Source organism: Magnolia sinica, chromosome 9 (genome assembly GCF_029962835.1).
Source record: "Magnolia sinica isolate HGM2019 chromosome 9, MsV1, whole genome shotgun sequence".
Classification (NCBI taxonomy): Eukaryota; Viridiplantae; Streptophyta; class Magnoliopsida; order Magnoliales; family Magnoliaceae; genus Magnolia; species Magnolia sinica.
In genome coordinates this window covers 56,513,345-56,527,654 of record NC_080581.1, presented here as the reverse complement: position 1 = coordinate 56,527,654, position 14,310 = coordinate 56,513,345, and the positions used below count along the sequence as shown (strand labels likewise).

The following is a 14,310-nucleotide window of genomic DNA, read 5'->3' as shown; positions in this document are numbered from 1 at the left end:
GGATGGATTTTTGAAAAAAGGGTGGGTGTAGATATCAACACCTATCGACATGATGATATGAGAAGTAGATGGTGTGGATTGATTATAAAATGACATAAATATAAAAATATAAAAATTAATAAGAAGATAGCACTTTTCCAATAGCACTAGTTTCTACTTTTGGTAAGTAAACATTAGAAGAGTTGTACTACTATATCACAACAACTGGAAAGATGGGTTGGATTTATAAAATATGCGGGTGCAGATTTCAATGTCCAATCAGATTGATTCTAGAATAACATGAACTGTTTAATATAAGAATTTAAAAAAGAAAGGAAAAAAAAAAAACAAATTCAGCAAGATGCAAATGCAAATTCATAGATAATATCAAATATTATATTATATAATTTTTTATTAAATTCAAAGATCAAACAAACAAAAGACAAAATATAAACTACTAAAAAAAAATCAGAGAGAAGGTTCTTACAGTTCTGGCAAAAAAGCCCCACCACCCAAATTTCAAAAATCCAAAAAACAAAAACTCTCAATCCCTCTCTATCTTTTCTCCTCTTCAAAACAGGCCAAAATTCTCATTGCCATTGTCTCCCACAATCACCGATCGCCTTCTCCGTGGCCTCTCAGCACGGCTCTTCAATGCCTCGAGCAATTCCGCCATTGCCTTCTCCCTGTCTATCCTGTTCTTGATCAAGATCTCACTGATATCGACCGGAGTCATCTCCGCCTTATCAATCACAGACTCCAATTCCATCATCACCCATCATCGCAATCTGCAATGCCATCGAAACCCAAGTAATTCTCCAGCAAGATTTTCAAAGCTGGAAAATGCTAGGGCTTTGAAAATGGGATGATTGAGAGAGAGGGAGAGAGAGAGAGAGATAGAGGGAGGGAGAGGGTTTTGGGCATAAAGAGGGAGAATCGGTTTTAGGCAGAGAGAGAGAGAGATTTGGGCGCGCGGCTCTCTTTTCAGTGCGCGCCCAATTATTTTGGGCATGGATTGAGTACCTAAGTGGGGCCCACCGTGATGTATATGGTCTATCCCTTCCGTCCATTCATTTTTATAAATACATTTAGTGAATGATCCCAAAATTCAAATATATTGAAGGCCCAAGTGGACCACACCATAGGAATCACGTGTGATTTAATCTCCATTATTTCTTACCATGTGGTCCACTTGAGCCTTCGATATACCTCGTTTTATGGAATGACAGCCTAAAATTATATTTCAAAATAGATGGACGGATTAGATATAACACATAAATTGTGGTGGGCCTCAAAAAGTCCTTACCAGAGTAAACTCCGTGGGGTCCACTGTTATTTATTTATTTTATCCACTCCATCCATCCGTGTTAACAGATAACATCCAAAGCTCAAGTGGACCACACCATAGGAAATAATGTGATTGAACCTCTACTATTTAAAATTTCTTAGAGGCCCTAGAAGTTTTTAGACAATTTGATCAGTCTAGATTTTAGGATTATATCTACTAATCATATATCCTAACATCATTAGTTTTCAGGATTTCCTCTCATTTTTATTATTTTCACCATATATATCTATCTCTGTGTGTGTATGTAATAAGACACTATATATTTTAGAAAATTCAGTGTTCAGCACAGCACCGTTGACACTCAATGGAGGTGCGCACGTGGGAGGATTAAAAGGGATTTGTTTTAGGGGCCGGTGATGGGGGAAAGTGCTTAGATTTTGGGGCCCATCATGATGTATGTTACTGATCCACTCCGTCCATTCATTTTAACGAATCATTTTAAGGGTTGATCCAAAAAGGAGTCATATCGAAGCCGTAAGCAGAGTGGAGACCACCGTTCATCCATTTTGAGATATCATTTTAAGTCATGAGCCGTCCATCCATTTTGAGAAATCATTTTGAGATATCATTTTAAGTCATGAGCCAAAGAATGAGGGAGATAAAAATCTGTAGTGGAGACCACTTAAGTTGTTGTGTACTGTGTATATAAGCGCACCCTTAAGAAATAAATCATTGTAAAACTCATTCCAAAACTGAATTAGTTCCTTTTTTTGTTTTTGTTTGTTCTCGGCGAATTTTCAAATGATCGAGTGACCCAATTTGTGTGAGGCATTGCATTCCTGAGTTTTCTAGTTTAGAGGTCAAACCTTTGGATTCCCTGCTTACCATTCCGTTCGATAAGACTACAATTCCATTCTTTACGACAGACATTCCGTTCAGTACGACAGAAAACAATTTCTGTAAGCTCGTGCGATAAGAATGTTTCAGGTGTCTCTACCTTGGACCTATCAATATCATTTAGACTATAACACCTGCTATGAGAGGTTCTTGGTAACATGAATCCGAATACATACAGCAGGAGAACGGCATTGAATAGAGCCCGGTGGCTGGTGTTTGGTGTTCTATGGGCCCACCATGATGTATGTATTTCATCCATTTGTACAGATCATTTTAGGGCTTGATTAAAAAAAGTGATAGGGATATAAATCTAAAGTGGACCACATCGTAAGAAAACAATATTGATTGGATATCCACCATTAAAATCCTCATAAGGCCCATCGTATTGTTTATTTGACACCCAATCTGTTGATTAGATCATATAGGCCCTGATAAAGGGAAAAAACAAAGATCAGATTGATCTAAATTTCACATTGATCCAAAACTTCTGTGGCCCTAAAAGGTTTTCAATGGTAGACGTTCAATCCCTCGTTGCTTTTTGTAGTGTGGTCCACTTGATAGTTAGATCTGTCTTATTTTTCGTCTCAAGCCTTAATATGAGCTTGAGAAATGGATGGATGGTTTGGATATAAGACATATATTATAATTAGACCCTCAGAACTTGCTAACATCAATACAGCAACTAGATAGCTGGTGTGAGGTACACTGGCCAATCTGCTTCTGCCACGAGCCCAGTTGTTATGGAAGCGGATTCCTCCTACCCCACCTGATTCGTCTAAATAGGGCTATGTGGGGCCCATATTGATGTAAGATTTTTATCCACACCGTCCATCCATATTTACAAATAATGTTAGGGCCTGAACCCAAAAATTAGTTGGAACCAATGCTTAAGTTGACCACAAAGTGGGGATTAAACTCTCATCATTAAAAACTTGGTGAGACCTGCAGAAGTTTCTAATCAAGTTGATATTTGTGTTTTCACTTTATCCGGGTCTACATGACCTTATGAATAGGTTAGATGGTAAAAAATACATCATGGTGGCCCTTCCAAAGGTTTCAACCGTGTGCATCATTATCACTGATGCTTCCTTTGGTGTGGCTTACTAGAGCCGTGGACCTGCCTCAATTTTTGCATACTACTGTATATAGATGTAATAAAATAGATTAACAGTGTGAATAAAATCATTACATAACGGTGGGCCTCACAGAGCCCTGATGGACCGATCATGGTCCGAGCAGGGGTAGGACGTAGGCCACTTTTGTCCTCTGTAGCTAACAGAAATGGATTGGCTACTCCCCCCGCCACTAGCTTCGTGGCTAGTGGTCAGTGCTCTGAGGGCCCCACCATCATGTATGCATTTCATCCATTCTGTTCATCCATTTTTTCATATCATTTTATGAGTTGACCTCAAACATGAGATGGATATAAATCTCACGTGGACAATAACACATGAAAACAATAGTGATTGGATATCCACCATTCAAATCCTCATAAGGCCCATTAGTTTGTTTATTTGACATCCAATCTGTTGATTAGGTAATACATGCCCAGATGAATAGAAAAACCAAAGAACAGCTCGATCCAAAACTTTTATGGCCCCAAAATGTTTGTAATGGTCGACCCTCATTCAACACTGTTTCCTGTAACGTGGTCCACTTGATATTTGGATATACCTCATTTTATTACTCATATTGTAAAATGATTTATAAAAATATGTGGACGGAATGGATGACACACATACATCATGGTGGGGCCCAAAAACCACCGACCACCAGCCATTGGGTGGTGTCAGGGAGAGTAGTCAATCCGTTTCCCTAGCTAACCGCGTCCCTCCATCTCTCCCCAAAATCTGGAAATCCCCAAAATCGCGCGCCCTTTCTACCCCCAAAATCCGAAAATCCCCAAAGTTGCACGTCCTCTCTACCCCCAAAATCCACACCTCTCTCTCTCTCTTTCTCATCGACTCTAATGGCTTCTTCGACTACCGGGCTTGCGGCCATCTCTTACAGCACTGCGCTAACCACAACTTCTTCTTCCAGGGAAAGTAGATCCATGCCCGGCTCATCCTCCTCTCGGTCATCCCCGAAAACTTCCTCGCCTCAAAGCTCGTTTCCATGTACTCCAAATCCGGCCAAATCCATCACGCCCGCAAGGTGTTCGATGAAATTCCCCACAGAAATATCTTCTCTTTCAACGCCATGCTCATTGCCTATTCTTCACATGACCAGCACTCCGAAGCCCTTAGGCTCTTCTCGTCCTTGGCATCATTCAAACCCGCCCTTAAACCTGACAGTTTCACCATCTCCTCCCTCTTGAAAGCCTTGTCGTTGGTGCCGCTTCCGCATCCGATATTGGGTAAGGAGATTCACGCTTCTGTGCTTCGGCATGGCTTTGATTCTGATCTATTTGTCACCAATGCAGTGGTTACATTTTACCAATGCAGTTGCATGGGCATTGTTAGTGGTGGTTTGGGGAAGGGGTTATATTGGGTTGTCTGGTGATTTTTGTGGAGAAGAGAATGATGAGAAGAATTCGCAGACATGTGGGCACAATTGCAGTAGCTAAAAGATCAGGAAGTTCCACACATCAGGTTTTCCATGCTAATATCTTGAATATTATACTATTGGTCATCTTCTTTTTCGTTGAACAGAGCCGCAGAGAGAGGGCAGAAAAGGATTTACTTGAACTACAAGTGGTCCAGCTGAATGTAAGGAAGTTGGAGGATGAACTGATGTCTTGGAAATTAATGCTGAAAGAGATCCCTGATGTTTCATGTTCTGATGATATACCCAGAAAATTTGCCAGTTTACAGAAGTATGTCCTTTCCCTTGTTACAATATTGTCAAATACATATCTTGCCATGTTTGGGTTAGCTTTAAAATGGATAAGAGTGCTGCCAGTTGCTGGCTGATGCAGTTGTGATCATGGCATATATACTTTAATGACTTTGCACCATATGTTTGAATGAATTGGGTCTGGGGTCGATAAAAAAACTTAATTTAGGTTGAAGGAGCAAAATTTGCTTTTAAATAACATTCCATACAAATAATTAGCTTGCTTGGTGGTGTCTGAGCTTGTGAGGTTTTTAGATATCGCTTGAACTTTGGGTGTGCACATGCTTTTAGACTTTCTCATATATCATTGGATTCTTTTGTATGTGATGCAGAGAGCTAATTGATAGCATGATAAAGTTAGGTGAGATCAGTGCTCATCTGAAGCAGTTGGAGGTCGCCCTGGAATCTGCAGACCTTGCTAAGCAACATGCTGAAACAGAGGCTGCACTGGCTAAAGAGAAAGCTGAAGAATCATTGTTAGTGGTTAAACGGCTTGAGTTAATGGTGAGGATCAGGTCGAGCGACTCTTGGTGACGTTGCTTTTCCCTTGCCATTTTGTATGCTGTATTTCATTTATTCTAGTAGTTCTCAGTTATTCTCTTATTCTTTGTTCGAACTGTTGTTTGTTGGTAATGGTTTCTAAAGTTGCTATCTTCCCAAAGTTTGATTTTGTTTTTCATTGGAAGTATTAGTGTTTTTGAGAAAGTTCTGCACTTTCAGAGTTTCAGAAATGTTCATATGATGTTGCTGCCTCTTGTTCTTTACAGTATCTTTTCTAATTTGTCCATGCTATCAGCGAGGATTTCTTCGGTGTTTTATCACTTTAAGATGATAGTCTATTAGGTGTTCAGATGCATGATACCCCTATGTCCAGTAAGGATTCCATGTTGCCATTCTTGTAGAAAAAAGTCTATAATTATATGATTATGTTCTATGTTATGAGTACATTTTTTTTTTGTCCTTTAAATTACAGAGCACCTTCTTTCTCTGTTGTCTCTGCTCATTTGTTTAGTAAGTTTTCCTTGTGGAATCACAGCTTTCTTTTTCTTTTTATTTTTTCTGAAGGAACCAGTTTTCCGTTGTTCTGAAGGTCCCTTTAGCTTTAATTTGACAACAAACCTAAATCTTCTCTCTCTAACCCTTGACACTCTGATTGAAAAATCCCCATTGCATTTTTGTTACTCCATGTATAGCTATTTTATCTCATTCCCGATGGGGAGCGTGCCATCTTGTAGTCCTGAAGCTCTCTCTATCAAGGGAGCTGTTGCCTGTTGGATTGTAAGTCACAAAGGACCAGCTGAAATCAGAAACATAAGCTCATCCAAACAGCATATGCTTGTAAGTGGCTTGGAAGTTTTTTGTATTTCAATATCACGGGCTCAGGATTCGCCAAACAGCGCATATTTACACTTGGCTCAGCTTGTGTTTGGATTTTCTAATGAACTGAATAGTAATTATTTCAATTCATGAAAGAACAAATAACCACAGCCAGCCCCCACTTCATTCATATTGTTGGGCTAACCCCCCAACTGAACATTTTGTATTGCTATAAGCCTATAAGATGTATTTCCTCCTCATGGAAGTGGAATTGTACATAATACTGAATTAGTTGAGGTGCTTTGCTTCCATGTTTTGCCTTCTTTGACTGCTTTCTCAGACTTGTTAGTCTATCTGATTCAGATTTGTTTGGACTTTATCTTTTGAAAGAACATATAGAGTTGCATTGGGATTAGTAAGGCACTTTCTTTGATTTGGGATTTGTTCTCCATACTTTAGCATTGTAGGGATCTAAGCTTTTTGAAGCCTTGTCTAGCTGTTTGATTTGGTGTTACTTATCATCTACAAACACAAAGCTGTTTCACTCCACAAAATTTGCAAAACAAACAAACAATGCCTAAGACAAATCATTAATACATAATGACCGAGCCCATGTAAAAGAAAAACATCAGGATGAACTTACGATCCAATTTTTCACCGACACCAAAAACTTCTTGTATATTGCGAGTCATGATTTGGTGGACTTTATAAAGTTCATCATTTAACTTTGCAAGGTTCCTCCGAGTACGAGTGTCCAAGTATAATTTCTTGGTTTTCTATATGAATGTTTCTTCCTTCTGTCATGCAAAATTTCAGTTACAGATGGAATAAAATGATAATTTATGTTGTTTTTCATCCATTCTTGTTACTTAAGTTTTACTTGTATTGTCCTATTAATTGGTCAATTTGCTGCTAAAGGTGTGGGCTATTGTGAATTTGAAGATTTTCTTGGTTTCAGAGTTCATTATTGCAATACAGGTACTGTCTCAAAACTCCTTTGCATTATATGTCACTGTTCATGAAAAATTGATTCATGGTCCTTCTAAATCTCTTGTAACTCCTTTGGAATAATTAGCTAATTGCTTTGGTGCAACCAAGACATGGAATTACTCAGGACATGCTTACTACTGCAGGTAAACATGGAAATGTAACTTGCCTCGGTTCTTTTATAGTTTCGCATGTTTGATTTGATGGATCTTGTTAGCATCCGTGTTTCTGGATTTTGAAATCCCTCGTTGTCTTGATGCTTTTATTGTGATCAATCCTTTATCGCTCAAAGGCATGATTTTGGGGTATGTCGATTGATTTTTTTTTGGGATGTGGTCACTGAAAATCTTAAATTTTTCGACCCATTTCACAACAATAGCTGGAACAACTGCTCAGAGTGGATGTCATGCAAAAGTGGATCATCTTCTTTAAATTGAACATGATTTGCTTTATTTCTTTGACTTTGATTTAATAAAATGATGAAAGTTGCATAAGACTTTGAAAGGTTTGGGCATTGTGTTCAAGTAGAGATTTCTTGCATTGATAGTTCTTTGAAAATAAAATGTATTGATCTGTTTAGCAGTACAATACTTAATTTATTCTTCAATTTGGTATTGTGCCTTATGTTTAAATTGTCATAAAACTTCCATAAATATTGAGTCAAACCTTTGTTTGGGCATTATTTGGGATTTTGTATTTAACATTCTAGGTTAAATAAATCTCTATAAGCTCCAAGGATCTTTTGCCTACTAGGAATTACTTCTATACTTAATGGTTCAGTGTATGTAACAAGATAGATGGCACAACCAAGATTTTCTTTTTTGGATTTGTTTGGTAGCTTGTGGGCCCATCTGATGAGTGAACGATACAGATTTTTCTGCATCCTTTTTCCTTTTATTAAAGTGAACACCCGCAGGGAAATGCTTGTCTTGTATTCTTTATAAGCTAGCATTATACCAAAGAAAGTTGTATAAACTTCTCGCAGAAGGTATGCTGATTCACTCTCACTTATCTCATGATTCTTGTTTTCTATAACCTACAACTTTGCATGTCTTACACCTTTGTATGATGGTTGTGGTTGTTCTTTCTTTCTTATTCTGAATCATTGCTGAAAAATGACTGATGGTTATTATACACATTAATTTGACGTGAAGCTTATCGGAAGAGCTAAGGCTTTGGCGCAAAGCAAGAGTGCCATAGAAAAATGTTCAATTTTTTAACATTTTTTCATGCATAATTCTTTATTTTCATTGAATTGAAGTTGGGTTTCTTTGTTGTATGGATTCCAAAGAACTCAAGTGGCAATTTGAATCTTTCATGATTGGAACTACTAAACATTTTGAATTTCAAGAATCAGAGGTAAACCATTTATGGATTGTAACTTCAATATTTTATATAAACAAGTTACAGTTTTTTTTATAGCTATTTTGATTATCTATTACTGTGAGTGATGAATTTCTAGCATACTGTGAAGCTTCTTGATATACAACAATGCAAAGATATTGCCATTTTTGTTGATTATATTTGTAGCAACCATAATCTATTTGTTTTTTTTCCTTGTACTGATTGATTTAATATGGATTTCCTTCATCCTGCAAATCAATCATCTGTTACTATGGTTTGGAAATTTCTTAGTAGCTTATAGGGTTTCTTGATGGAGCATAAGCCCTTTTTTAACTCCGCCAATGCAACTCCTTGCATTGCCGGTGCCAAGCTCGGGTAAAGGAGGAAGGAGAAGGGCTTTAGAATGAATCGTCAACTATGGAGGAGATCTTGAAAATGCAGTGAGTATCTCTGATTTTATAGTTTTGCTTGTACATTCGTATATTGATTACTCAAGCATGACGGTTATGTGCATTCTTTCAGGTGGATGTTGCATGTGGGAGGGTTGGAGCTGCATATTTCAGATTCAAGCATCTGGTACATCTCTTGTCAAGAATGCACATGTGTAGTTCATCAAACAATACATTATGTGATATCGTGTGCATGATATCTATGTTGTAATTTTCCTCCTGTATTTTGCTTAAAATCCATGTTTATGCATGATTCTCATGCATTGACGTGGATTTGGGCTAAAAAAGATCGAAATGAAAAATTTGAGAAAACAGGGGAGATTTTCTTTTATAAAGTAAGTATTTGGACCAAGTGGTTACATATTTGCTCCATTAAATTTGCTCAAAATTAATGGAGTAGACCCGGATGTGCATCGGAGCTATCCGGATGAGCGGGGGTCCCTGGAAGGTGGGAACCGCTATTATGACCATGATGAAGTTGTCCATTTCCTATGGACAGCATTGGAGGGGCCTAGCCATTGGGACAGGCCGTGTTTATGTATTTGATCAAAATTAATGGAGCGGAAAAAAGGCCGAGCTATTCTAAGAGCGGGGTTTCCCGGAAAGAGGGAACCGCTTATTATGACCATGATGAAGTTGCTCCATTTTTATGGAAAATTGGAGCGGCCTGGCATTTGCGTTGGATGGCCGTGTTTATATTTGCAGGGACCATACCCTTAACCTAAACCAAAACCTATGACCTAAAACCTTAACGTATAACCTAAACCTCAACCTTAACCTAAACCTAAACCTTAACTTAAAACCTAAAACCTAAACCTAAACCCAAAACCTAAACCTAAACCTTAACCTATTCTCAATTCCCTAAACCTATATCTTATAATCTAAACTTAAACCTAAACCTAAACCTTAACCTATACCTATAACCTTAACCTAAACCAAAACCTATGACCTAAAACCTTAACCTATAACCTAAACCTAAACCTAAACCTAAACCAAAACTTATAACCTAAACCCGAACCCATTCTCAAATCCCAAAACCTATAACCAAAACCAAAACCAAAACCTATAACCTAAGCCCGAACCCATTCTCAAATCCCAAAACCTATAACCTAAACCTAAACATATAACCTAAACCAAAACCTATAACCTAAACCTGAACCCATTCTCAAATCTCAAAACTTATAACATAAACCTAAACCTATAGCCTAAACATAAATCAAAACCTAAACCTAAACCTAAAACCTAAACCTATAACTTATAACCTAAATAAAAACTTATTACCTTTCCCTAAAACCTTAACCTAAACCTATAACCTATTACCTAAATCAAAACCACAACCAAAACCCAAAACCTAAAACCTAAACCTATAACCTATAACCTAAATCAAAACATATAATCAAAACTAAAACCAAAACCTATAACCTAAACCAAAACCAAAACCTATAACCTAAACTCGAACCCATTCTCAAATTCAAAAACCTATAACCAAAACCAAAACCAAAACCTATAACCAAAACCAAAACCAAAACCTATAACTTAAACCCGAACCTATTCTTAAATCCCAAAACTCAAACTTAAACATAAAACCTAAACCTAAACCTAAACCTATAACCTAAACTCAAATCCCTAAACCTAAACCTAAACCTAATCCTATAACCTAAATTCAAATCCCTAAACCTTAACTTATAACCTAACCTAAACCTATACTTATAACCTAAAACTATTCTCAAATCCCAAAACCTATAACCTAAACCTAACCTTTCCCTAAACCTATAACCTAAACTCAATTCCCTAAACCTAAACCTAGACCTAAACCTAAACCTATAGCCTAAACTCAAATCCCTAAACCTTAACCTATAACCTAACCTAAACCTATACTTATAACCTAAAACTATTCCCAAATCCCAAAACCTATTACCTAAACCTAACATTTCCCTAAACCTATAACCTAAACTCAATTCCCTAAAGCAAAACCTACACCTAATCCTAATCTCAACTCCCTAACCTAAACCTAAACCTAAACTTGAAAACCCAAACTTAAACCCAATCCCGAACCTGAACCCAATTTCCTAAACCTAAACCATAACCCATCCTCAAATCCAAAAACATATAACCTAAACCTAAACCAAAACCAAAACTTATAACCTAAACCCGAACCCATTCTCAAATCCCAAAACCTATAACCAAAACCAAAACCAAAACCTATAACCTAAGCCCGAACCCATTCTCAAATCCCAAAACTTATAACCTAAACCAAAACCAAAACCAAAACAAAAACCTATAACCTAAACCTAAACCTAAACCTAAAACCTAAACCTATAACCTATAACCTAAATCAAAACCTATTACCTTTCCCTAAAACCTTAACCTAAACCAATAACCTATAACCTAAATCAAAACCACAATTAAAACCTAAAACCTAAACCTATACCCTATAACATAAATCAAAACATATAACCTATAACCAAAACCAAAACCTATAACCTAAACCAAAATCAAAACCTATAGCCTAAACCCGAACCCATTCTCAAATTCAAAAAACCTATAACCTAAACCAAAACCTATAACCTAAACCGAAACCAAAACCTATAACCTAAACCCGAACCCATTCTCAAATTCCAAAATCCAAACCTAAACCTAAACCTAAACATAAAACTTAAACCTAAACCTATAACCTAAACTCAAATCCCTAAACCTAAACCTAAACCTAATCCTATAACCTAAACTCAAATCCCTAGACCTTAACTTATAACTTAACCTAAACCTATACTTATAACCTAAAACTATTCTCAAATCCCAAAACCTATAACCTAAACCTAACCTTTCCATAAATCTATAACCTAAACTCAATTCCCTAAACCTAAACCTAAACCTAATCCTAAACCTATAGCCTAAACTCAAATCTCTAAACCTTAACCTATAACCTAACCTTAACCTATATTTATAACCTAAAACTATTCCCAAATTCCAAAACCTATTACCTAAACCTATAACCTAAACTCAATTCCCTAAACCTAAACCTACACCTAATCCTAATCTCAACTCCCTAACCTAAACTTAAACCTAAACTTGAAAACCCAAACTTAAACCCAATCCCGAACCTGAACCCGATTTCCTAAACCTAAACCATAACCCATCTTCAAATTCAAAAACCTATAACCAAAACCAAAACCAAAACCAAAACTTATAACCTAAACCCGAACCCATTCTCAAATCCCAAAACCTATAACCTAAACCAAAACCAAAACCTATAACCTAAACCCGAACCTATTCTCAAATCCCAAAACCTATAACCTAAACCTAAACCTTAACCTAAACCTATAACCTATAACCTAAATCAAAACCTATAACCTAAACCAAAACCAAAACCTATAACCTAAGCCCGAACCCATTCTCAAATCCCAAAACCTATAACCTAAACCAAAACCAAAACCTATAACTTAAACTTGAACTCATTCTCAAATCCCAAAACCTTTAACCTAAACCTAAACTCGAACCCATTCTCAAATTCAAAAACCTATAACCAAAACCAAAACCTATAACCAAAACTAAAACCAAAACCTATAACCTAAACCCAAACTTATTCTCAAATCCTAAAACCAATAACCTAAACCTAAACCGTAACCTAATCCTATAACCTAAACTCAAATCCCTAAACCTTAACCTATAACCTAACCTAAACATATACTTATAACCTAAAACTATTCCCAAATTCCAAAACCTATAACCTAAACCAAAACCTATAATCTAAACCAAAACCAAAACCTATAACCTAAACTTGAACTCATTCTCAAATCCCAAAACCTTTAACCTAAACCTAAACCTTAACATAAACCTATAACCTATAACCTAAATCAAAACCTATAACCTAAACCAAAACCAAAACCTATAACCTAAACTCGAACCCATTCTCAAATTCAAAAACCTATAACCTAAACCAAAACCTATAACCAAAACCAAAACCTATAACCTAAACCCGAACCCATTCTCAAATCCCAAAACCTATAACCTAAACCTAAACCGTAACCTAATCCTATAACCTAAACTCAAATCCCTAAACCTTAACCTATAACCTAACCTAAACCTATACTTATAACCTAAAACTATTCCCAAATCCCAAAACCTATAACCTAAACCAAAACCAAAACCTATAACCTAAACTTGAACTCATTCTCAAATCCCAAAACCTTTAACCTAAACCTATAACCTATAACCAAAACCTATAACCTAAATAAAAACCCTTTAAACCAAAACCAAAACCAAAACCAAAACCAAAAACCAAAAACCAAAACCAAAACCAAAAACCAAAACCAAAACCAAAAACCAAAACCAAAACCAAAAACCAAAAACCAAAACAAAAAACCAAAACCAAAACCAAAACCAAAAACCAAAAACCAAAAACCAAAACCAAAAACCAAAAACCGAACCATCCATTCTTAAATCCCAAAACCTTAACCTAAACCTAAACCTAAACCTAACTTATAACCTAAAAATTCCCAAATCCCAAAACCTTAACCTAAACCTAACCTTCCCCTAAACCTTATAACCTAAAACTATTCCCCAATAAAAACCTAATAACCTAAAACCCCTAACCTTCCCCTAAACCTAAATTTAAAACCCAAATTCCTAAAACTAAACCTAAACCTTAAAATCTAAACCTAAACAATTCCCCTTAACCTAAACCTAAACCTAAACCTTAAAACCCAAACCTTAAACCTAAATCCCAAAACCTAACCCTTTCCCTAAACCTTAAACCAAAAAATTCAACTCCCTAAACAAAACCAAAACCAAAACCTAAAACCTAAAACCTAAACCTATAACCTAAATCAAAACCTATTAATTTCCCAAAACCAAAACCAAAACCTATAAATCCAAAAACCCCTAAATCCAAAAACCAAAACCAAAACCTTAAAAACCTATAACCTAAACCTAAACCAAAACCAAAACTTATAACCTAAACCAAAACCAAAACCTATAACCTATAACCTAAACCCGAACCCATTATCAAATCCCAAAACCTATAACCTAAACCGAAACCAAAACCTATAACCTAAACCCGAACCCATTCTCAAATCCCAAAACCCAAACCTAAACCTAAACCTAAACCTATAACCTAAACTCAAATCCCTAAACCTAAACCTAAACCTAATCCTATAACCTAAACTCTAATCTCTAAATCTTATCTTATAACCTAATTTAAACCTATACTTATAA

The 14,310-nt window shown here is 36.4% G+C and overlaps 1 protein-coding gene across 1 annotated transcript; it reads left to right on the top strand.

Annotated features, from left to right (window-relative positions):
- Positions 1 to 4,279: 4,279 nt before the first annotated feature.
- Positions 4,280 to 7,621, top strand: LOC131254995 (putative pentatricopeptide repeat-containing protein At3g13770, mitochondrial). The gene is made up of 6 exons (XM_058255696.1): positions 4,280 to 4,654; positions 4,816 to 4,979; positions 5,332 to 5,503; positions 7,235 to 7,294; positions 7,392 to 7,449; positions 7,521 to 7,621. The coding sequence occupies exons 1-6, from the start codon at positions 4,280 to 4,282 to the stop codon at positions 7,619 to 7,621; spliced, it is 930 nt and encodes a 309-aa protein (XP_058111679.1).
- Positions 7,622 to 14,310: the final 6,689 nt, after the last annotated feature.

Coding starts and splice junctions, on each gene's coding strand:
- LOC131254995 (XM_058255696.1), top strand. CDS start 4,280: ATGTACTCCAAATCCGGCCAAATCCATCACGCCCGCAAGGTGTTCGAT. Junction 4,980..5,331: donor AAATTTGCCAGTTTACAGAA/GTATGTCCTTTC, acceptor TATGTGATGCAG/AGAGCTAATTGATAGCATGA. Junction 7,450..7,520: donor GGACATGCTTACTACTGCAG/GTAAACATGGAA, acceptor GGATCTTGTTAG/CATCCGTGTTTCTGGATTTT.